Below are 25,681 nucleotides of genomic sequence, written 5' to 3' on the forward strand. Positions count from 1 at the left end.
TATTTTAGGTTAAAAGAATCGATCCAGTGTAGCTATCAACTTCAGTTATGGGATTCCTTCGGCTTTGCTTGTAGAGTACGGTATAATATGTAATTACGAGACATGTAGGTCACATTTGATTTTTTATATATTAAGTCTGAAACTTATATGACTTTAATTCTGTATATAATATATAAATAATTTTCTAAACTTGTATTTTATTTATAAATTATTTTATAATTTTATATTTTTTACAAAAAAAAATTTAAATTTTCTTAGATTTTTATTATAGGTCACCCCCGATGTACACCTCAAATCGAATCAATTTTTTTATTTGAAAACCAATTATTGGACATGAAAGTCAACCCCGGATCATTGAAAAGAAAAAAAGAATATTGTAATTTTGGTTTTTTTCTCGGGATTGTTGGGTTTTTGAGAGATGTCGTTGGAGATCGACGCGGTGGAGGAGGATGTACATCTGAAGCAATTGGGTGACTCTGTAGCGAAAGGAAATGAATACGGGGGAGGGAATCATGGGGTTGTTGGAGATGATGAGGGCTTGAAGAATGATGTATACACCGCTGCTGCTTATGGGAATTTGGAGAAACTCCATAGGTTGGTTGAGTTCGAGGGCTTCTCTCTTTCCGAGCCTGATGGCCTTGGTTACTATGCCCTCCAATGGGCTTCTTTGAATAATAGAACCGCCGCTGCTCAGTACATCATCGAGGTTTTTATTCGTTTATTTTGATGGATTCGCTGAATTGCCTTCTTTATCCAAGTTGCAATTTGCAACTGGGTTGTGAAATTTTGAGTTTTGGAGTTTATTGGATTCATTGAACTGGGTTTATTTGGTATCTAATTTATGATATTTTGCTTTCTTTTAAACATTGAATTGGGTTTTAATGTGCTCAGTGAACTGCATTTTTGGGAATACATGCTTTTGAGATATGCGAATGATTTTTAAATTGATTGAATTTTAAGTTTTAGTCGTGACATGTTACTCTTGAAGTTATATTGAATAAATCCAGTTTGACTGAGTAGATTTTGGGTTGTCTTGATACGCTAGCATGGTGGAGACGTGCATGCGGTGGATCATAATGGACAGACAGCCTTGCACTGGAGTGCCGTCCGTGGTGCAATACAAGTTGCTGAGGTTTTACTCCAAGAGGGTGCTCGGGTGGACGCAGCTGATATCTATGGTTACCAGGTTAACTTTTCTTCAATGTGGTGCATTGTACTATAATTTTTCTTATTAAAAAAATTAGTATGGTCCAGGGATTCAAATAGCCGTCGGATAGCGGTATCGTGGTCGCGGCTGTGTCCGATATCGCTATCGCGGAAAATAGCGGTGTGAAAGCGGAATCACACCAACAACGGTAGATCGCGGCCGCAATTTAGAGGATTGCGGCCAATCGCAACAATAGCAAACCTCTATGCTGTTATTTTTACTCTATTTCATTTTTTTTTAAAAACAGTTTTTTTTAAATAAACTCATTTAGAAAAAAAAAAATCACGTTCACGATCTCTGCAATAGCATCTGTTATATCTGCAACCGTGATAAACACAACGCGACTGAAAACGCAGCCACAACCGCAATTTAAATCCCTGGTATGGTCTTCCACTATGGATTTGGGACAATGATCATGTATAAATTCTTGTTTCGGGTAACTGTTTTAAATATTCTTCCTCCGCTTGAAGTTGGTCGATATATGCATGGATATTCTTTATATGTATTTTTAGGGGCATGATAACTCATCAACTTATGGTTTCTGTAAGACAAGTAAATCATGTTGATATTATGAGGCTTAAAGATGATATGTTTTTTGCAGAGCAATTTAGTTAACTTTATATATGTTGCTGGAGATGATTTTACTCCCATATTCTCCTATTTGTATGGCACTTCAAGGACTGCCTCAAAGCATAGCATTTCATGCTGTCTTTCTTATTTGCTCTGGCTTGCTAACATACCGAACCCCCATTATATTTTCCTAACCTTTTCCCCCTAAAATTCTCCTCCTGCTATCATCACACGCAATTTTATACAATTGTCCGCTGCTTTTGCTGATGAACTTACTATTTTTCCTTTTTGTCTTTTTGAAAGTTTATTTATCTAGAAGTCTAGAACATGAAGTTGGGTTTCTATTTCTTAATTTAATGCTCAAACTTTATGTATTTTGTCCTTTACAATTTAATTGTGGGTTAATAACTAAATTGATATATTTCTTGCTTTTATTTCTATCCCCTGACGGATGCATACTTAGTTTTGAAATTTGATGCAGACAACACATGTTGCTGCCCAATATGGTCAGACTTCTTTTCTCTATCATGTTGTTTCGAAATGGAATGTTGATCCTGATACTCCTGATAATGACGGGCGAAGCCCTTTACACTGGTACTTGAGTAGTTCTACATGCATCTTACCCTTATTTATTTGATGGTTTAGGATAAGGCACTATGGTGCTAATTTTCTTTGTATCTAAATATGTGCATTTCTGTGTGATAATTGAGAGGGTTGATAATTTTCCTTGTCCAACATTTGAGGAATTTGCATACTGATGCTCTAGGGTAAGTCACTGAGGTGCTGCTAATTTCTTTTGTATCTAAATATGTGCATTTTTTGTTTCATATTTGAGAGGGTTGATTATTTTCCTCATCTAGCATTAGCTTAGCTTTGTTATCTTCCTTTGATTACTTTGCTATTCCAGATTTCCTTTTATTCAGTAATGAACATTTTTTTGGTACTCAATAAATTATTGTTTTATTTAGTTGCTGGTGAGTAAGACTACTCTTGAAACACCTAGTTTGTGTGTGGATGTGTGTGTGCTTGTTTATTTATTATATAAAAAATTATAAAACGGATTTCAATTTTGTGAATTCAGGTTGCCTAGTGATGATAGTGACATGCTCCTACAGAGTGCTCTACTTTTGTAAATCTTTACTTACAATTTTATGATAAGAATTTAACCTACTTAGGTAATTTCATTTTAGTTGTGTTCAACTTTCCTTCACTGAAATCTCTCTTTGAGCTATTAAATTTAACAAGTTTTCTTTCATATTCCGATTACTTTATTTTTCCCTAGAATTTGCTTGATTGTGTGATGAGGTTTAAAATTATGAGGCCTGTTGTTTTATTCTAACTTCCTCTCAATATGGACAACACCAGGGCCGCTTATAAAGGTTTTACTGATTCCATACGTCTTCTTTTATTTCTTGATGCACATAGAGGGCGTCAGGACAAGGAGGGTAATTTTTTTATTCTCAGGTTTAAAGTGTCATTCTAGGGAATTTCATTCGGTTTATCTGGTGTTCTGCCCTGTTAACTATTTCATCTTTACATCAGGTTGCACTCCTCTCCACTGGGCTGCTATTAGGGGTAATCTAGAAGCTTGCACAGTCTTAGTACAGGCGGGTAAGATGGAGCACTTGTTGGTCACTGATAATAGTGGCCTTACACCTGTACAGCTTGCTTCTGATAAAAATCACAGACAAGTTGCTTTTTTCCTTGTAGGTGCCGTAACATTTTTTTCTTCGTTAATAATTATTCTTTGGTGAATTGTTCTTTGGATATTTATTTGTTTTTCTTTTCAATATTGCACATTCCATCTCTTTCTTGTTAGTGATGACTGATAAATGCCCTCTTCTGAATGAAAGACATTTCTGGCTTCTTCTTCTGCCCACACGTATATTTTCAGGTGAACTACTGACAAGAATACCAACAGAAGATAATTAATAAAATATTACATAAATGTCCAACATGTGTTTCGTATTCATTTAAATTTCGGGGAGCATCTTGAAATGATTGATTCCTTATGCATTTGCAAACTCAAAGCATTTTCCTCACCTTTCTGCTGCATTAAGGTTTATGAAGCTGGGATTTCTCAAGTAATAGTAATTTTGTTCTTAAATAGTGAAACCTTTTATCTTTCCTTGTATATGTGCAACATGGGAGTGGCATTTGAAAATTTGTGACTTCACTATGGAGTATGGACATATTATATTAGGATGCCATCATCTTTAATTTTGATTGGTATTTTTAGCTGTTTCAATTAAGGCTGTAAAATTACTCTATAAGTGGCTTAATTTGTGTTCTAACTGTTCTGTATCATTAAGATGACATGCTTGTGAAATCAGCTGAATTACATCCCACCTATTAATGTTTTTTGTACATCTGGTACTGCAGGGAAATGCTAGAAGGATTCTTGAAAAACGATGTGATGGCAACAACCGTTTTGGACGATTGATAAGATTAAGACTTGCACCACTTCTTTGGTGCATTATCTTGCTACTACTGGCGACCTATATTAACTCTGTCATAATGAGTACGGCTTTTGATCTCTTCATGAAAGTTAATTGATCCATAAGAGATTACCCGTGTCTGTCTCTTTATGACCTACTAACTTGCTTTTTGGACATTTGCTGCAGATTCCAATCTGCCAAATTTGACAGTTGGGTTTAGCCTTCTGGCATGGTTTGGTGTTATCCTAGCATCTACTGGTTTGGTTATGTTTTATCGGTGTACCAGGTATATTCTGTTATGCGGTCATTTCTAATTTCAGAAAGTCTGTTAGGTCATTGCAGCACTGAATGCATTTGGTTTGAACTCTGAGATTTACAGGGGAAGTGTCTGAATCCGTAAGATCATGCGAGATGCATTATCAAAATTGAAGTGGGACTAGGTGTATATCATGCTCATGTGTAGCTGTGCTATTAGTCTGGATCATTGCATGTATTTGCTAGTATTGAGATTCATTGAGGGGAGCTTACTTAACTAGTTGTTTTGTCATTTTATTTTTCTTTGCAGCAAGGATCCTGGTTACCTCAAGCCAAATGTCCATGATCCTCAGACTATGAAAGATGATGTGTGTTTGGGTTTTCCTTACAAAGCCCAACTGGTTTTGTTTTATTTGTTTTCTTTTCCTCTTGAAATGTAATTGTTGTCAGTCCTATATTGTTTCTTTATATCCTAAATGTATCTTTTCTTTTAGACAATTGATGTAGTTTCCCTCTATGTAACATATTTCTCCTATGTATTCTGCTAGGAACCATTATTGAAGATCGAGACGAATAATCCTTCTTTGCTAGCTGGAAATTGGTCTCAACTTTGTGCGACATGCAAGGTGCTCACCTAATCTACCCTTTATTGTTTACGTTACTCATTTGATAATTTCTGATTGTTTTGCTATGTTATTTAAAACGATTATCAGATTGTCAGGCCTCTTCGTGCAAAACACTGCTCCACTTGTGATCGTTGTGTTGAGCAATTTGACCATCATTGCCCTTGGGTATCAAATTGTGTTGGCAAGGTGCTTTATTGTTGATGAGTTTAATGTTTTTTGTTTATTTTATCCCCCCCCATAAATTTAACATTTCAGCTTTTGTACTTTAAAGATCCTGTACTTCAATTAGAAAATAAAGTTAAGGCAATCAAAACCTCTTATACCCGAGTCTCTTTCAAATCAATAGACAAATATGAATGATGTGTGATTGCATGTTGGTTACAATTATGCTTATATGTTAATTTCATGTTCAAGGAGGATATAAAAGGAGAGTAGTTACAAAAGGAGAGAATGAGTGCGCTAGGAAGAGAGAGAATTAGAGAAAATTCGAAAAAATCCATTTCTTCTGTGGAGGAATGGACTGTGTTCATTGATAATCTTAGTAAAAGGGTCTCTAGACGTGTGTTAAGGGATTTTTTTAGTCCTTGTGGTCAGATTCTGAGAATTTTCATTCCAAGATTTTTAGATAAATATAATTACAAGTCCTCGACGTTTGCTTTTGTCCAATTTGCTGAGGAGGAAAGTAGGAAGAAAGCAATCCAGTTTGTGAATGGAAAGTGGTTTGATGGGAAGAGAATTTCTGTTGGGGTTGCTATGTATCAGAAGGATAAGAGGAGGGAAGAGGATAAGGGGAAGAGAATGGTGGAGATCAAGTCAGGGGGAAGGGATATTTCAAATACTGGAAGGAAGTTTGAGTCGGGTAGAGGTATGAGAGACGGCAGATCATATAAGGATGTAGTAATTTCTGAATGTAACTTGGAAGGTGTTAAGAAGAATGCTCCTGCTGTGAGGAACATTTGGGAGATGCATATTCCATCAGACAACTCAGAATGGGTGAAGAGATCATTAACAGGGATAATGAAACCTTCTTTTGATCTCATTTCGTTAAAGGAAGCTTTGGAGATGGAGGGGGTAGAAGTTCAGATTGCGAGATGGGGGTACGTATGGAATGCGTGCATCATTACATTCAATTCAGTTGAGGAGTTCTCTCACGTATGGATGAATAAGAAGAAAGAGTTGCTCTTGTGCTTAGACTGGTTGGCACCAGTATTGAATAAGGATGGAGTTCCGATGGCTCTTTGTCAAATAGAGTTGTATGGATTGCCTTTGTTATGTTGGAATGAGTCATTCGTGAAGAAACTTTCTGGGAAGTGGGGTGATTTTATTTGTTTTAAGGAGGAATCAGTGACCAGATCGGACCTGTCGGTGGCGAAAGTTTTGCTAAGGGTGGAAAGTCCTTATGATGTACCTGAGACGGTTACGATTGGTTCTTATGGCAGATCCTTCAAAGTTAAGATTTCGATGGGTTCTGTTTTGAAAAAACCAGAAGAAGCGGGGAGGAAGATGGTGGAGAAAATTTCAAAAAAATGTAACAGTGGTTATGTCTTGTCTAGGGAAGGGGTTGGGAGATGTCCTTCTTTGGAAGCAGATGAGGATGAGTTCTCAGGCGATGGTACATTCAAAGTCATATCTTGGCTGAATAATGGGCAGAACAGTGGTGTGAATGCAGTTTGTGGGGGACAAGTCCCATAGGGTAAGTCAACAGCAGAAAATTCAAATTGTAGGCTGTGAGGTTTCTTGGAAAATAGGATTAACCAGATGGGAAGTCATGTGGGCCTGGGATTGAGGGGTTCAAATGATCAGGTTGACTTTGGTCAGTTAGAGGATAATGAGGTAGTTGGTTCTCCAATTAAGAAACTGATTCCTAATGGGCCTGCTTACAATATAAAATGGGTTGGGAAAAGGTTTATTCTACAGCCCAATTCCTGCTCTGAAATTTCCTTGAATGTTGTTGACGAGGGAGAGGCTGTGGTGATTAAGGAGAATATGCAGGGGGAGATGGAAGTGGTTCTAAGTGAACAGGGTGTCGAATTGGAGATAGTTCAGTCTGCTGGCCAGAGGTGTCTGGATGGAGATCATGTATGTAGCTTTCAGACCCATAAGTATGCAGAAAGGGATATAAGGTCAGATGATCAAGTGGATGGACTAAAGAAGATGAAGAAGGTTATGGAGGATAAGTATTGCAGTCTAAATGAGGGAAGTGTATCAATTCCAAGTGTAAGGATCAGGAATTATGAGAATCACGAGGGAAGTACATCAAAACTGATGAGGGTGGATCAAATTTTAGCAAAGGAGGATCACTCAGTTCCAGTTATCAATCATGTGAAGTGTAGTTCTCGATCTAAAAGTCTTAAGAATCAGAGGATACTCCCTACCAAAAAGAAGATGAATCAGAGGATATTGAGAATAGTTCCTCATCGCTCAGGGAGTGTGTGCTCAGATAGTGAAATGGCTATCAGTGTTTATAACAGAGTTTATAGAAGGGTTGTTAGAAGGATGGTCAGGGATTCGGTGGATCAAGATAGGGAGTCATCTCAGTCTTCTCAACTTTCAGTTAAAGCTAGGAACGAAGCTGCTGCAACTAGAGAGATCTGCGATTTGTTGGGAATTACTTTTAAAGGGGGTCAGCATCTATTAGAGGAAGAGATATTTAAGATGGAGATAAAGGGGTCTTCCCAGGGAGTATGATTGTTTTTGGTTTGTGTTGGTATGTATGACAGTTATTTCTAATGTGAAAGATTAAAATAATATCATGAAACGTTAGGGGTCTAGGAAGAAAAGAAAAAACTAGAGCAGTGGTCAGACTTGTTAATAGAGAGAAGCCGATTATTCTTTTACTATAGGAGACAAAGCTGCATGTTTGCCATTCAGGTCTATGGAGGAAGTTAGGGGGTAATCTTTTGAAAGGTGGTAGCTTTAATCCTGCCGAGGGCTCGGCTGGTGGATAGTTACTTATGTGGGATGAAAACATTTTTGAGGTCACAACAGAACATATCCAGAACAGATTCATGGCGTTGTCAGGGAAGTTCAAGTTGCTTAACTTTGAGTGTGTTATCATAAATGTATATGGTCCATCAGTAGAGGCGGATAAAGAGGAGTTTTTCAGGGAATTGTTGTGCTTTGTTCAAGGTCTAAATCAGCCAGTTTGTATAGGGGGAGATTTTAATGCATATTTAGATACCGAGGAGAAATGTGGAGTATCTCAAAATTGGCATTGCATGGATTTGTTTAGATCCTTTGTACAACACACTAATCTTATGGATCTTCAGTTAGTTGGTGGAAGATTTACTTGGTGCAACAATAGAGATTATCCCACTTGGGTAAGGCTTGACAGGTTTATAATTAGCAGTTCTTTCCTTAACAAATTTCCAAAAGTGATACAGAAAATGCTACCCAAATCCCTCTCGGATCACAATCCGGTAGTGTTAGCAGAAGAATGCAACAATTGGGGACCGAAGCCTTTTAGATTTTACAGTTACCTGTTAGAGGAAGACGGGTTTGCTGGATTGGTTGAAAAGTCTTTGTCCTATGATGGATAATGGTAGAAGGGGTCTGTTTTCTTTACTTCGAGGAACAAAACAGCAGATCAAGAAGTGGCCTAATAGGAATTTAAGTGGGATATCTGAAGGGATTTCGGAATTAGAAGGTAAGATTAATGGTTTGGAACTGAAGCTACAAAACGGTGGAATTTCAATGCAAGAAAGGGATATGCTGATAATGTCTAGACACGAATTGTGGAAGCTGCACAGAAGAGAAGAGAGTATTTGGCTACAGAGATCAAGATTGAAATGGAGCAAGGATGGGGATAGGAACACGAGGTTTTTTCACTTAACAACAATGAATAGAAACAGAATAAATTCTATTTCATCATTGAAAGTTGCTGATGAAGAGTGTTCAGACCCGGATCAGTTGAAGGCCTTTGTTTATGATTATTTTAAGAAGAATTACAATTCTAAAGATACATTAGAGGTGGAATAAATCAATTTTCAATTTCATGAAATTAACAGAGGAGCAGAAGAATGGTCTGGAGGTCAAATTTTCAGAACAAGAAGTGTGGGAAGCAGTTTTTCACTCGGACAGTGCCAAAGCCCCGGGTCCAGATGGTTTAACGATGGGCTTTTTTAAGAAATTCTGGCCTTTCTTGAAGGATCATCTTATGAAGTTTGTTAATGATTTTCATAGAGGGAGGAGTTGGGAGCATGGGGTCAATCATGCTTTTATTACATTGATTCCCAAGAGACTTAATCCAGAAGGTATTGAAGATTATAGACCAATTAGCCTAGTTGGTACCTTATACAAAATTATTTCCAGAATCTTATCGAAAATGCTGGTTTCAGTTATTAAGGATCTTATTAGACCCTCTCAGTTTGCATTTATCCATGGTAGGCAGCTGCTTGATTGTGCTTTTATGGGCAATGAATCCATAGACTTTTGGAGGAAAAAAAGAAGGAAAGGAGTTATCTTCAAGATTGATTTTCGTAGAGCTTATGACTTAGTCGAATGTCCAATTATTTTGAGATTATTGAAGATCATGGGGTTTGGGGAGAAATGGATTTCTTGGATTCGGTAATGTATTTCTTCTGCTTCAATTTCAGTTCTCGTTAATGGTTCTCCAACAACAGAATTTCAGATGGGCAAGGGGTTGAGGTAAGGCTGTAGTTTGTCCCCTTTGTTGTTTAACATAGTTGGGGAACTCTTGAATTTAATGCTGTGTAAGGCTACGAATATAGGTCTTTTTGAAGGGTTTAATATCGGTAAGGAGGATAATCCATTTAATTTGACTCATTTACAGTTTGCAGACGATCTTATTTTATTCTACAGAGATTCTTCAACTCAAATTCTCAATATAAGGAGAGTTTTGAGGGTGTTTAGTCTAATTTCAGGGCTTCACCTTAATTTGTCTAAGAGTAAACTGTTTGGAGTTAATTTGGAAGAGGACATTGTGAAAGACTGGGCATCCGAAGCAGGTTGTGGGGTGGGTTCTTTTCCCATGACTTATCTTGGTTTACCAATAGGTGCAATAAAAAATTCAGAAGTATTGTGGGAGCCAGTTCTGCAGAAAGTGTACAGTAGGCTAGCAGGTTGGAAAGTTTACTCTTTATCGATGGCTGGGAGGGTGGTGTTGGTGAAATCGGTGCTGTCTTCTTTACCTATTTTCTACCTTTCTATCTTTAAATTACCGTTGAAGGTAAATTAGAAACTAAACTCTATAATGGCTAGATTTCTTTGGGGTGAAGGACAAGCCAAGAAACGGATCCATTGGATAAATTGGAATATGGTGTGTCAACCTTATGACGAGGGTGACTTGAGAATCTTGGACCTGAGATTGGTTAACAGAGTATTGCTAGGGAAATGGGTCTGGAAGTATGCAAACGAGAAAGAAGCTCGTTGGAAAAAATTACTGTGTTGCAAGCTTAATGTCAGTAATTTATCCTTATCAATATGCAATGCCGTTTCTCCTATAGACTCTTGGATTTGGAGGGGTATTTTGAATAATTATGAGAAAGAGGATCAGATAGAGGAGTGTTTGAGGTCCAATTCGAAGATTCAAGTGGGAATGGTAGATCAATTGAATTTTGGAATGATGTTTGGGTCAATGACTCTTCCTTAAAGAGTCAGTTCCCTAGGATATTTGCTCTATCGAACAATAAAAAAGGAAAAGTGGCAGATTTTGGGTGCTTTGAAAATAATGGTTGGGTTTGGAATATTCAGTTAAGGAGGAACTTATGTGGCTGGGAATTGGATCAGTGGATGTCATTAATGCTTTTGATTGATAATATTCGTCTGTCTGAATCAGTAGATGATTTCCTTGGGTGGTCTGGGAATGGTGATGGTTTGTTCTCGTTTAAGTCATGCAGAATGGCTCTTTCAAGCAGAAATGGAGATACTTTTCAGTGGAAGAAGTGGGTTTGGTCTAGTTTGGTACCTCCTAGAGTGGAAACTTTCCTATGGCAGATTTCTCATAGGAAAGTGGCTGTTAGAGTAGAACTTAAGAAGAGAGAGAGTTAATCTGGAAAATGTCCAGTGCCCATTATGTCATAATTTTGAGGAATCAATTCAACATCTTTTTGTATCTTGTTCGGTTGCAATGGAGCTGTGGAATAGATTCATAAAGTTTTGGGATATTTATACAGTTTTGCCCCAAGATCCTGCTTCACTACTTTGTTCTTGGTCTTATATTAGGGAGTACTCTATCATCTGGAAGTTTATCCCTGGAGTAGTTTTTTGGTCACTATGGAAAGCGAGGAATTCGGTGGTATTTGAAAACTGGAATTTTGATAGCTCATCTCTGTTCTTTATAACCAGATTTAGGCTGCCTAAATGGTTTTTAGCTAAATTCCCTCTTGTTAATATTCAGGCTGATTTATTAATAGGGGATCCATTGCTTGCGGACATAATCCATACTAAGCTATCTAAGAAGAAGAAGGTTATTTGTTGGTCTCCGCCCCTTCATGATTTCTTTAAATTCAATGTTGATGGGGCGGTGACAGGGGATGGGCTGCAGGGAGGAATTGGAGGAGTTTTGAAAGATTCCAACAGCTCTATTTTAACCTCTTTCTCTATGGCTGTGGGACCTGGTCTTCCTATGTTTGCTGAGTTAAAAACTATTAAGCAGGGAATTGATGTATTTCTTTCATCGGAGTGGGCAATGAAGGGAAGACTTATCCTTGAGAGTGATTGCAAGAAAGCAGTGGATTGGATCTTGATACCTATTTCTGCCCCAACGTTTTTTAGTTCTTTGGTTGAGGAAATTGGGGCCTATGTATCTGCTAGGGGTTTTATTATTAATTGGATTCCAAGGAGTTGTAATTGGGAAGCAGACAAGCTAGCAAAAGAGGGGATTGGTTGAGGTGTTGTGTTCTGTTGTTGTAGTGTTATGTATTTTATCTAGGGAAGTTTATTATGTAAGCTGTATCTTATGTAATTATGGGTTATTAATAAAATGAGGCACTCTTTTCCTCCTTCCGCTAGTTGCCTCTTTCACAAGAGCCAACTAAGAGGGAGGTATTTATGAGGCCTCCTATTCCTATAAAAAAATAATGTACAAGGAGGATATCGTTTTGTTATTTGATGAGTAGTGATTGTATCTGTTGATTAATTTCGTTTAGGTATCTTGTGATGCAGAAAAACAAACGGGACTTTTTTCTTTTCCTTGTTTTAGAAGTTTCGGCGATGTTGATTACTTGTGGAGTTACTATTGCAAGTATGTCTTTTAATCAGTTCCAAGTTCAAACTACTTTCCGAATGTAGCAAATATTTTTCCGTGCTGATTGTCCTACCTCCACATATTTTCTTGTTGTATGCAGGAATTGTGCAGGATCCATCGGCCCCTTCTTCATTTTTCTCATGGATGAGCTATTCTGTTTCTCATCATATTGGTGCTATTTCCTTTTTGATTGTGATTTTTTTCCTCTTCTTTGGTGTGGCTGCATTGACTGTTGTACAAGCTTCTCAGGTATGGCTTTGAGATTTTGTAATCAAATTTCGAAATACCTTTTCTGGTTTTATAGAATGTCATATATATCCAGCTCATTTGTATTGAACAAGAATGATTTGAGAAACAGGGGATCAAATACTCGATTTGTTCACTCCTTCCAGAAACTCATTTTGTACTTTTCTCGCTATAGATATCTCGCAATATAACAACAAATGAGATGGCAAATGTCACGCGGTATAGCTACCTAAGGGGTGCTGGTGGTCGGTTTAGGAACCCATATGATCACGGATGCCGGAAGAACTGCTCAGATTTACTGATCAAAGGCTACAACGAAGACATACAGGCTAGTGAAGATTCAGCACATTCTGAAGGTATTGGGATGGTCCAAATGCCCAGTGATAATGGTGATTTGCATAGTCTTGCCAACCGAAATGGCCATATTGCCATAAATGTGAATTCTAGCAGTGCACATCATGGACATGTTCATTCTTCCCAGTGCAGCCATAGTAACCACAGCAAGTCGGAAGCCGAGAGCAGGAGTTTGGGATCGGGTATTGGTAGTGGAAGGAGTTGTGCTTATCAAGTATGAGTAGAACTGATTTGCATTGTATTCTAAGCATACATCCAATTTCAGCTTTTGTTTTGTTAATCTAGGGGGTTTGCTTCGTTTTTTTCTTTTGTTCAAAGGTTATGGATGTGCAGTCCTTTCCTTCTCATTAGTGTAATTGTGTATTGTTTTGGTATCTGCTGTTAGATTTTGCAATGTGCTATTGAAAGTCCTGGTTAAACCGCGTACTGCAAATAGTTCCCATCACCATAGCATGAAAATTCACAAAACAATGATTAGTATATATTGATAAGTTTTTGTTTACTTGGGAACAACGTAACTACAATTTTTGTTACATATTGGACATCGTGTATGGTGGTGGAATCAAACAAGTTTTGTCACCAAACTAAACATAAATTTCTCTCATATACGAAAGTTAAAGCTTACATTAATTTTTTATGGGTAAATTATATGGGTGATTTTTTATGTTTTTCAATCGTTGATTAAAAAAATGATTTTAGTCTTTTATGTTATTGGTCCATTCGGTTTTAGTCGGTCGATTGTTAACTCCTCTTAATGGGAGTTAACCCATTAACAAAAGAAGAAGATATATGGAACTTTTACTTTTTTTAATTGTCAAACGCAAACTTTCGTTAATGAGTTAACAAGAGTTAACAGTTAAACGATTAAAATTGAACATATCGATAATGTAGAGGATCAAAACCACTCTTTTTCTTAACCGATTATCAAAATCGGAGGAATAAAAATTATAAGGGACCATCACTATAGTTTAACTTTTTTATTTTAAATTTTGCATTAAAATTTAAAATAATAAACTTTTTTTTATTAATTTGGAATAATCTGTACATTGAACAACTTGATATTTTAATACAAGTTCCGTTAATTAGTACTCTTTTAAAGTCTTTTTGTAGTAAAATGTATAACTATAAATTAAAAATTACATAAAACAAAGAGCATTAACACACACAAAATTAATATTTCTATATTGAATATTGATATTATTCCAGCTTCGGAGAAAATACATCTATAAATAGTAGTAATACATAGCACGATTATTTAAAATATAATTTGATTTGTAGGTGCCATTATATATATGTTTGTGTGTGGGTTGAAGTGCATAATTAAGCAAAAGGCCTCTGATTGTTGCAGTCAAGATTGTCGCCATAGCTCACTTGAAGTATGTCACAGTACCTCTTGTAAAACCCGATTCGGTCCTCAACTTGAGGGTTGGATCCTTTCCCACATTCGATGCCACCATTGATGATGTTGGTGATGACCCCATATCCCGGGACCCGACCGGCAGCCGTGTCATCGGCAGACGGCTTCCATTGGCCGGTGATGACATCGTGACATGAAGGTTTTGGTGATTGTGGTGTCATCCAGAACCAAAGACCGGTCTTGAAAGAAATGGTCGGGTCATTCGCTACCAAATCGGGGTCATTAAGAAGATCAGCGTTTATTTCCTTTCCTGCTGGACCGTAGTTGTAGTTGCTGCACAAAGTCATGGTCAATGAACTTTCAATATAATAAAATGATTGAATTTGAATCCATCAATTTATATTGAAAAAGAGGACACTCACTATGAGATTTGGATAGGACCACGGCCAAATTTGTTTTTACCAGGGGCACAAGGCCATTGTTGATTTTGAGCACAGTAATCACCAGGGTTTCCCTGTTCCTGAACGTAGCAATATCCCCACGCGTATGGACCGTCAGGTGCAGTTGGCCACCCACCTGTAGTTTCATGGGAAGTTTGAGCCAAGAAGGCAGCAATTTCTCTTTTCTGAGTATCAACATCGCCGGTGGTCCCGAAAGCACCGAAGGAGTTGGCAGCGGCAACGAAAGCATCGTATGTATAGAAACCGTTGCCGGGGCAGTTTGCATCATTACGATGCTTTAACATATCATTGAACATCTCTTGGCTGATTAGCGAACCAACATCGCCCTCAATGCAGAGGCCGAAACGACCACAATCATCAGAACTAAAAACCTCATTTTTTGCTGCTATAAACTAATGTGTTTTACGTCTAAGCTGTGGATTTCATATGAAGAGATCAAGCTGGTATTTATAGAGTGATCGAGGGGAGAGAAACATCATACAAAACCCTTAAAACCCATAAGGATGACGAGTTTTGGTGAATGAAAGAAGGAAACTTGTCTTCCTAGACTTGGTCCAAGCTTATCTTACATGCCAAGAAATTGGAACAAGTTAGTTGTATGCATTTATGAGTGGAGTTGATTGCTGAGGAAATATTGAAGCTGAGCAGCCACGAACAAATTACAGGTCTTAGTTAAGGTCTTTAGAATTTTATGAAAATTAAGCCTACTGTCTGTTAAGTATTTGGGAAAAAAAATGAGAAGCCATCACAAGAGCGGCGTCCGAGAAAAGCAAGGATTTTTTTAGTTAAAATTCCATTTCGGAATGTACCTGTTGAAACTAGAAGAAGTTCGCATCAAATTATAGTGTGAACGATTCCAGTGATAATTTAATAGCCAATGTGGTGGTGCATGTTTTGTACTAAAATATAATGTGTAATTAAATGACGCGAAATTTAATAAAATATTTTATAAATCAATTTTTAATACTTTTCCAATCGAGCTAGTATTATTTAGTGATATCTAATTTAATCAAACTCTTCATTAATAAGGTATATACTTTAAAAATAAAATATTTTAAACAAAAAGGCACCCGAGGTCTCTAAAAAAAAATTCTCATCCTATTTTTTTATCAATGAAATTGAAAACGCAGCGGTGAAATTGGGAGATTGCAGAAGAAGAGGAAGAACGCTACTGGGGATATGATGTGGGTTGGGTTAACTACATCCTTAGTCCCTGAAGTCTGTAGAGTTTTTAAAATTACAAACAACAACAAAACCCTATTCCCATATGCAATGGGATAAGGGGGAGGTAGGGTAGTAGGCTACCCCTAACGCCAGAATTGAGAGTAGCTTCCATGGAAGACCTCCAGCAGTCAGGAAATTAAAAAGAAAGATAAAATGCAATGCATGTATAAGTAAATAAATAAATACATAGTTGAACAGTCTTCATATACGCGTCTGTAATCGGAATTAATCTCTGGAAATCAATCCCTGCATAAAAATCTCTGGCATATAGACAGGAACGTAAGACCCGACTAAATTTAAAAAAGAGGAAACCTGAAGAGAATGATACACAATAGTCAACGATAGCAAGCTACAAGAAGGAATAAAGTTAAATGGGTGAAAACCTAAACTAAGGCAACTCTACTCCGCTACCCTAGTTCTAAGCCTTCATAAATTCTAATGACAGAAACGTATATAAAGTAGAAGTCATGGAAATTATTACAAAGTCATTTAAAAAGAAGACAAAGATGTTACACCCTATGTCTGTGACCCGCACTACTCGACTACCCTGGTCTTAAGTCTTCATACTTTCCTATCAGAGGTCATGTCCTCCGTAATGGCTAAATCCTTCAAATCAGATCTCAAGCAGTCTTCCCACTTCCGCCTTGGTCGTCCTCTCCTCCTGTCACCGTCGACTGTAATCGACTCTACCCTCCTGACCGCATCCGACGGTTGTCACCTAAGGACATGCCCAAACCACTGTAGTCTTCCCTCCCTCAATTTTTCGGATACAGACACCACCCCCAAGGACATCCTAATAGCAAAGTTTGGTGTCATGTCCCACAGAGTCCTACCACATGCCCATCGAAGCATTCTCATTTCGGCGGCCTCCATCCTCCTTACGTGATCCTTCTTGATTGCCCAACATTCTGATCCATACAGCAGCGCTGGTCTTATTCCCTTTCTATAAAATTTTTCCTTAAGTTTTAGAGGCACCTTCTTGTCACACAAAACTCTAGTAGCAACCCTCCACTTTAGCCATCCCGCCTTTATACGATGTGTAACGTCATCATCTACACCCCCATCTTTATGTATCATAGACCCTAGGTACTTGAAACATTCCTTTGAAGGGATAACGTGTCCTTTTATGCATACTTCTACATCTTCATCGTTTTAGTTCCCACTGAAGTTTGAACATAAATACTCTATCTTTTCAATATTGATCCTTAGACCGTTTTCTTCCAAATTAGAAGAGAAGAAAATAGTTGAATGATGAATGTTGTAATTTACCTAATTTATTACAGTAAGAATTAACTGAATGTCAGTCAAAGAGTTACATTGGGTTTTTTTTAAATTGGAGGGCCACATCGATTTAAAAGGTAGGATGAGGACCACATTAGTTTTTTCTTTGAGAAAGTTTAGAAACGTCGGTGCCTTTTTTTGTCAATATTTTATTGATTGATATTAGGGGGTTCAAGAAACACAGCAGAAACTTACACACCACGGGAAGCTCAAAACACAAAAATTAAAAGTCAATTTCAACCTTAATAAATATATACTAAGATAAGAATGGCAAGGCTAAGAAAAAGAGTTTAATTTACAATAAAGTTGTTTATTATGATGCTAACTTTTGATGATTTCCTCAGGCTGAACCCTCAAGAAATCCAAATAGGCTTTTCTATGGAGCTCATATTCTGGTTGATAGCATATGCATCAACTACATATTCTGGTTCTGCTGTGGATTGTGCCACAGTCTCTTGCTTCTTAGAACCCCAACAAATCATGCCTGAACCAATAAAAAAACAATAACCAGAAGTGCTTCACATGTCATCAGATGAAACTGTCCAATCACTATTAGTAAATCCAACTAGGTTTATATATACATTTCTTGCATATAAAACACCAAAACCTGTTGTTCCTTTTACATATGTCAATACCCTTTTTGCATCTCTATAATGGACTTCACTTGGACTGTGAATGAACTTGGAAAGTAAGCTTGTTGCATACATAATATTAGGTCTGGTAGCAGACAAATATAGGCCCCAATAAGACTCTTGTATTGACATGCATTAGTCTTCCTTACTTGATCATTTTTGCTGAGCTTTCACCTTGCACAGCTGGAGTATTCACCATCTTGCAATTCTTCATTTTAAATTTCTTTAGAACTTCAACTACATATTTTCTTTGGCATGTGAAAATTCTTTGCTGAAGCTGCAAAATTTTCTACAAAAAAATACGATATTTTTCGCAAATCATTCATCTCAAAACTTTTTTCATCTCCTCCTTGAATTGATGAATCAACATTTGATTGCTTCCAGTAACCAACAAGTCATCAACATACAAAGAAATAACAATTATTTCACCTTTTTCTTATTTCACATAAAGAGTTGCTTCAGTGCAGCTTTTGACAGACTCCACCCTTGTTAAATACTCTTCAATTTTGCTGTACCAGGCTCTATGAGCCTACTTTAAACCATACAATACCTTTTTGAGAAGATACACCTTATCATCACAACCTTCCTCCATAAATCCTTCAGATTGCTAAATAAAAATCTCCTCTTATAGATATCCATTTAAGAAGGCTAATTTTACACCTAATTGGTGACCTATGAGCAACCAAAGCAATCAATAATCTAATGGTATCAAATCTGGCCACAGGTTCAAATATCTTTGTAAAATTGACACAAAAGTCTTAGAAATACCCTTTAACTACAAATCTGGCCTTATGTTTGTTGATAGAGCCATCCGTATTTAATTTGACTCTATACACTCATTTCACTCCAATCACCTTCTTTATTTTTGGGTTGTACATAAATTCCAAAGTGTTATTCTTGGATATCATCCGTATTTCTTCCTTTATTGCTTCTTGTCATTCAATAAATTTTCTTGCCTCTTGAAAACTTGCAGGTTTCAAAATGGCAACATTGTATATGTTGAGAATATCATTCAATGTCCTTGTGCCTCTAACTCCAATCTCTTCATCTGAATCAATGTCAACTTCTAAAATAGTTGCATCTCGATCTTGTGAAAAACTAACATTTTCATTTTGTTTGTAGTGTTCAACCAATGACTTGTTCCAATTCCAAATAGAATCCTCATCAAACTTTAAATATATGTTGACAACAATTTTTTGTATCTTCACATCAAACATTCTATACACTTTTGAGTTTGAATTATATCCCACAAAAACACCAATGGTTGCCCTTTCATCCAGTTTTTCTCTTTTCACCTCTGGTACATTTATATAACATACACAACCGAAGACTCTAAGATGAACAATTGAAGGTTTAGCTTCCAACCAGGCATCAAAGGGTATCTTTTCTTCAAAGGTTTTAAGGGATCCTACTTAATAAATATACAATAGTGTTGATAGCCTCCACCCAGAAAACCTTTGGAACTCTTTTCTCAAACATCAAACATCTGACCACGTTCAAAAGAGACCTATTTTTCCTCTCGCTAACACCGTTCTATTATGGCATGTAGGCAATAATCAATTGGTGATGAATGTCAGCTTGTTGAAGATATCTTATAAATTGATGCGATGTGTATTTGTTGAACTATATTTTGATATAACAATTAAGGCAAAATGTTTTTGGATTTGAATTGAATTTATTCAAAGTTTTCAAAAATAATTCAAAGTCCTTAAATCTTGGAATTGAGCATAAAACAATTTTCTGGACAAACAGTACCAACACTGTTCTTACAATATCGATACCTCATGAACAATACCGATACTGTTCATATGGTACCGATACCAAAGGTAAGGGAAATATCAAAACTCACTAGGTAGTATCGAGTATCGATACTTCCAGCAATGCTCAAATTCCAGAATGTAAAAATGGTACCGATACCCAAAGGGGTATCGATACTACTCTGTATAATAGTATCGATACCATACGCATAGTATCAAAACCATCAGGCCCCAACGGCTAGTAGCGACTAGTTGATTTAAATATAAACAAAGGTAGTACCGATGCTCCCTTTAGGAGTACCGATACCCTCTGTTCTGACAGTTTTATTTTGCACGAAAATTGATCTCCAACGGCTAGTAACGACCACAACAACATTCCAACATATAAATACAAGTTGAGGACACTTGAAGAAGGGTTAGAACACCTATCCAAGCAATCAAACACAAGAGAAGAGTTTTTCATTCTTATTTTCATTTATCTTATAATTATTGTGTTTGTGTGAGCTTAATTCTTTGTAAACACCTACCTTTAAGAGGTTTATTTGTTTACTTCTTTTATCCTTTTGTAAAGGGGTTTAGGTTATATCTTAGCCAATTCAAAAGATAGGGAGTTGTAAAGGTTACTCTTGATCCTTGAACAAGAAATAAAAAATTAGTGGATTTGTTAGAAAATCCTAAGTGAGGAGCTTAGGTAGTGGAGGTAGACTTGGTTGATAAGTCGAACCACTATAAATCATTGTGTCTATTGTCTTATCTTTTACTCTCCTTACTCCCTAAACGATTTTTTTATCAATTCACCCCCTTTGCAACTCTTTCGGTTGTCAATTCGAGCTTTCTTGCGCAAATTCTAACAATTGGTTTAAGACCTTGACTCATTAGAATGTTTAACCCCTTAAGACGATCCTCGAAGAAGCTCTACTGGTTCCCGATGCAACCGACAAAGAGATGGCTTCAACCTCCGGTGCTTATTACATTGAAGATTCACAACCGGTCAACAAGCCACCCTACTTCAATGGAGCAAATTATGACTATTGGTATAGGATGATGCTCTTCATTCAAGCCAACAATTTAGGAGCTTGGAACTCAATCTTGAAAGGATACACCATTCAAACCGGCGAGATGGACGATTGGAGTGATGGAGAAAAGAAGAAGTTCCAACTCAATGCTAAGGCTATGCACATTCTTTTTTGTGCATTAGGCCCGAATGAATATGGAAGAGTCTCATCTTGTTCCAATGCCAAGGAGATATGGGGTAAGCTCTAAGTCACTCATGAAGGAACCAACGAAGTAAGGGAAACCAAGATAAGTCTTCTCAACCATAGCTACAAGAATTTCAAGATGAAACCCGATGAAGACAACAAAGCTATGACGAATAGATTTTCTGTGATTGTCAATAGTCTCAAGGGATTTGGAGAAGTAATCTCTAATGAGAAGCTTGTGAGGAAGATGATATACTCTCTTCCAAAGTCTTGGTAATCGAAGAAGACGACAATTATCGAAGCTAAATACCTAAAGTCTCTCACTTTCAACGAGTTGATTGGTTCTCTTCTCACTCATGAGTTGACGGTGAAGGAAGAGGAAGAAGATGAAGAGAAACAAAACAAGAAGAATGAGGAGGTAGGCATTGCCTTCAAGTCCACCAATGAGAGCTATGAAGATTCAAATGAAGAGGTGGATGAAGATGATGAATAAGAAGAGATGGCCAAGCTCTTTAAAAAGTTCAGGAGATTCATGTCTTCCAAGGAAGTGAAGCATGAATCAACCAAGAAGAAGGGTCCCCTGTGTGCTTCAATTGTAAAAAAAATGGTGCATGTGAAGAATGAATGTTCTCTCATAAAGAAGATGGGATCAAGCAAGAAAAAGACATTTATGACAGCTTGGAGTGATGAAGATAACTCCAATGATGAAGATGAAGTAGCCAATCTATGCCTCATGGCCATCGAAGAATATTCAATGGTATCTTCTAACTCAAATGATTTAAATTCACATTCTTTTGATGAGTTACAAAATGCTTATAATGAGTTGTATTTGGAATTTGAGACCATGAATTCCAAATATAAGAAATTAATTTCAAAATTTAAGATTGAAAATGATTTGGTTTTGAAAGCAAAAAATTGATTTTGAAAATTAAAATGAAATTTTGGAAAATGATTTAGAACTTTCAAAATTCAAAATCAATGATTTAGAAAAAGAAAATTTTGATTTGAAAGTTAAGCTTGAGATCTTAACAAAAGGAAAAAGAATTAATTTCTCAAAACAACTCATTATGTTTAAAAATGGCAAAATGCTCATATTGATATTTTTATGGTCATTTGGAACATACTTGTCCCATAAAGAAAATTAAATCTTTTAAAATTAGACAAGTATAGGTTCCTAAGGGAACAAGGGGCGTTGAAACTAACGTCCAAGGATCCAAAGCAATTTGGATACCAAAATCCCAATAAATGTCTCTTGTAGGTGTGTGGGAGCAATGGTCATGAAAATGAAGAAATCAAGATGCTCTAGCCACACTCTAAAAGGAATGGGTAACCTCTAAGCTTAAAAGCTTTTTATTTTTGCGTAATTGGTTGCTCATTTGATTTATGCATGCATGAGTTTTGATTTTAAATAATTATGCATTATTTTTAATCTCATGTATGTTGAAAAATGCTTTATGATGAACATTTTAAAGTTTTAATGATTTTTCATAAATTTATTTCATCATAATGAATTTTGGTCAAAATTGATTTTCAATGCAAATGATATCTCTCTAACAATTAATATCAACTTTTCAAATGCTTTGATTTTACAAATTTTAAATTTTTGACCTAAATCTAAATATTTATGCATGTGTTTTAAATGTTAAAGATATCTCTCTAACAATTGATATCAAATTCTTCAAATGCATAACATTTTTGAAAACTTTTATGCACATGCACTTAATTTCAATAATTGATATTGAATAAAGTATTTTAGACTTAGATATATTGAATTTCATGTGTTACTAACATTTTTTTACTCTTTGTTGAAATTCAATTTTGTTTGAGTGTCAAGCTTCTAAAGTAAATTTTTGTTTGGAATGCACTTTTTGAGGAGGAACTTTGATTATTTTTTAAATGTTTTTATGTCAAATTCACCACTTACTCTCTAATGTTATTTTTGAACTTTAAAGTTGAATTCTTTTTTTATCTAACAAAAGTGGGATAAGTATGGTTTGAAAAATTCAATTTCTTAATAAAAAATGGGAAGCTTAACATTTTCATACATTTTTCAACAATTGATATCTTTTTCATTAAACATTTTATTAAGGGGGAGTTTTGCCAAAAATAATTTTTCAAATGTTTTGTTATATCAAAAAGGGGGAGATTGTTGAACTATATTTTGATATAATAATTAAGGCAAAAATGTTTTTGGACTTTAATTGAATTTATTCAAAGTTTTTCAAAGTTTTCAAAAATAATTCAAAGTCCTTAAAGCTTGAAATTAAGCACAAAACAATTTTCTGGACAAACAGTACCGATATTGTTCATATGATACTGATACCAAAGGTAAGGGAAGTATCGATACTTTCAGCAATGCTCAAATTCCAGAATGTAAAAATGGTACCGATACCCAAAGGGGTATACTACTCTGTATAGTAGTATTGATACCATAGGCATAGTATCGATACCATCAGGCTCCAACGGCTAGTAACAGCTAGTTGATTTAAATATAAACAAAGGTAGTATCGATACTCCCTTTAGGAGTACCGATACCCTCTGTTCTGGGCATTTTTATTTTGCACGAAAATTTGATCCGCAATGGCTCTAAAACACTCCCAACAGCTAGAAACGACCACAACAACATTCCAACATATAAATAAAAGTTGAGGACACTTGAAGAAGGGTTAGAATACCTATCCAAACAATCAAACACAAGAGAACAATTTTTCATTCTTATTTTCATTTCTTTTGTAAATATTGTGTTTGTGTGAGCTTAATTCTTTGTAAATACCTACCTTTGAGAGATTTATTTGTTTACTTCTTTTATCTTTTTATAAAGGGGTTTTGGTTATATCTTAACCAATTCAAAAGATAGGGAGTTGTAAATGTTACTCTTGATCATTGAAAAAGAAAGAACAAATTAGTGGATTTGTTAGAAAATCCTAAGTGAGGAGCTTAGGTAGTGGAGGTAGACTTGGTTGAAAAGTCGAATCACTATAAATCCGTGTATCTATTGTCTTATCTTTTACTCTCTTTACTCCCTAAACGAATTTTTATCAATTCACCCCCTTTGTAACTTTTTCGGTTATCAATTCGAACTTCCTTCCACAAATCCCAACAGTATTCACTTTCATTATAAAACCTTAAAGTCATGATTTTCCTTTTACATTGATTTTCAGAATTTGTTTTGAAACTTTGAAAAATAACAAACACTTCATTTTTTTTTGCTTTAAGAAGGAAACCTAACACCATCAACTATAATCATCAATGAAAAAATATATTTGCTCCCATTTAGCGAAGATATGTGCATTGGACCATATAAATCAGTGTGTACAAGTTGAAGTTTTTCTGAAGATCTCCAAACTTGATTTACATGAAATGAAAGCTTAGTTTGATTCCCTTTTTGACACACTTCACACACAGCAGTATTTTGACACATCAGACATATCTTTTACTAAATCTTTGCTGGACAAATATGTCAAAGATGAATAATTGAAGTGACCCAGCCTCCTATGCCATAAACGTGATTAGTCAATAACAAAAGTGAAGGCTTGCAGTTCAGTTTGCTTCCATTTTATTGGAAAACTTCTCTCAATCATCTTAATAGTTAACATCTTCACACCATTTTTATCATACGCATCACAAACTCTATCATGGAAATGCAAGTTGTAATTTTTTTCAAGCAACTAACCAACACTAAGAAGACTTTGACTCATTCTAGGCATAAATAAAACATCTGAAATAATTTTTGTAACTGAAGAAGTCTGAACAGCTGCATCTCTTTTACCCATTACTTCGACAAAGCTGCCATCACCTATTTTCCCCCTTGACTTGTACTTTTTTCCAACACTTTAAACAAGTCTACATGAGGAGTCATGTAATGGGTGCATCCACTATCCCGGACCCGATTGGCAGCCGTGTCATCGGCAGACGGCTTCCATTGGCGGGTGATGACATCGTGACATAAAGGTTTTGATGACTGTGGTGTCATCAAGAACCAAAGACCGGTCTTGAAAGGAATGGTCGGGTCCTTAGCCACCAAATCGGGGTCATTAAGAAGATCAGCTTTTATTGCCTTTCCTGCTGGACCGTAGTTGTAGTTGCTGCACAAAGTCATTGTCAATAAACTTTCAATATAACAAAATGATTGAATTTGAATCCATCAATTTATATTGAAAAAGAGAAGGGCAATCACTGTGAGATTTGGATAGGACCACGGCCAAAATATTTTTTACCAGGGACACAAGGCCATTGTTGATTTTGAACACAGTAATCACCAGGGTTTCCCTGTTCCTGAACGTAGCAATATCCGCATGAGTATGGACCATCAGGTGCAGTTGGCCACCCACCTGTAGTTTCATGGGAAATTTGATCCAAGAAGGCAGCAATCTCTCTTTTCTGAGTATCAACATCGCCGGTGGTCCCGAAAGCGCCGAAGGAGTTGGCAGCGGCGACGAAAGCATCGTATGTATAGAAACCGTTTCTGGGGAAGTTTGCATCATTGTGATGGTTCAACATATCAATGAACATATCTTGGCTGATGAGCGAACCGACTTCAGCCGAGGCCCTCAATGCAGAGGCCGACATGACCACAATCATCATAACTAAAAACCTCATTTTTTGCTGCTATAAACTAAAGTGTTTTACGTCTAAGCTGTGGATTTCATATGAAGGGATCAAGCTGGTATTTATAAAGTGATCGAGGGGAGAGAAACATCATACAAAACCCTTAAAAGTCTCTTCTTTGTCATTACAGAATGGAAGAATGATGTAATTAACTTGGAAAAAACCCCATAAGGGTGACTAGTTTTCGTGAATGAAAGAAGGAAACTTGTCTTCCTAGGTCCAAGCTTATCTTACATGCCAAGAAATTGAAACAAGTTAA

At 36.4% G+C, this 25,681-nt stretch overlaps 2 protein-coding genes and 1 pseudogene across 3 annotated transcripts; 1 reads left to right on the plus strand and 2 right to left on the minus strand.

Annotated features, from left to right (window-relative positions):
* Positions 1 to 307: 307 nt before the first annotated feature.
* LOC120147970 (protein S-acyltransferase 24-like) lies at positions 308 to 13,329 on the plus strand. 2 transcript variants are annotated; one of them, XM_039161185.1, is made up of 13 exons: positions 308 to 706; positions 1,046 to 1,186; positions 2,259 to 2,371; positions 3,143 to 3,222; positions 3,320 to 3,483; positions 4,160 to 4,298; positions 4,402 to 4,501; positions 4,781 to 4,838; positions 5,019 to 5,096; positions 5,184 to 5,282; positions 12,206 to 12,300; positions 12,404 to 12,552; positions 12,725 to 12,900. In XM_039161185.1, exons 1-13 carry the CDS (start codon positions 419 to 421, stop codon positions 12,748 to 12,750), a joined length of 1,530 nt encoding a protein of 509 aa, XP_039017116.1. In that variant the 5' UTR covers positions 308 to 418; the 3' UTR covers positions 12,751 to 12,900. The 2 variants fall into 2 exon arrangements, with proteins under 2 accessions (XP_039017116.1, XP_039017115.1); XM_039161184.1 differs by having other exon boundaries at positions 313 to 706; positions 12,222 to 12,300; positions 12,725 to 13,329.
* Positions 13,330 to 14,077: 748 nt separating this feature from the next.
* LOC120147972 lies at positions 14,078 to 15,112 on the minus strand (annotated as a pseudogene).
* Positions 15,113 to 24,610: 9,498 nt separating this feature from the next.
* On the minus strand, positions 24,611 to 25,575 carry LOC120147929 (basic 30 kDa endochitinase-like). The gene is made up of 2 exons (XM_039161159.1): positions 24,992 to 25,575; positions 24,611 to 24,899 (listed from the first exon to the last, which is right to left on the minus strand). Exons 1-2 carry the CDS (start codon positions 25,411 to 25,413, stop codon positions 24,611 to 24,613), a joined length of 711 nt encoding a protein of 236 aa, XP_039017090.1. The 5' UTR covers positions 25,414 to 25,575.
* Between the last annotated feature and the right edge of the window lie 106 nt (positions 25,576 to 25,681).

Source organism: Hibiscus syriacus, unplaced genomic scaffold (genome assembly GCF_006381635.1).
Source record: "Hibiscus syriacus cultivar Baekdansim isolate YM2019G1 unplaced genomic scaffold, ASM638163v2 tig00110945_pilon, whole genome shotgun sequence".
Lineage (NCBI taxonomy): Eukaryota > Viridiplantae > Streptophyta > Magnoliopsida > Malvales > Malvaceae > Hibiscus > Hibiscus syriacus.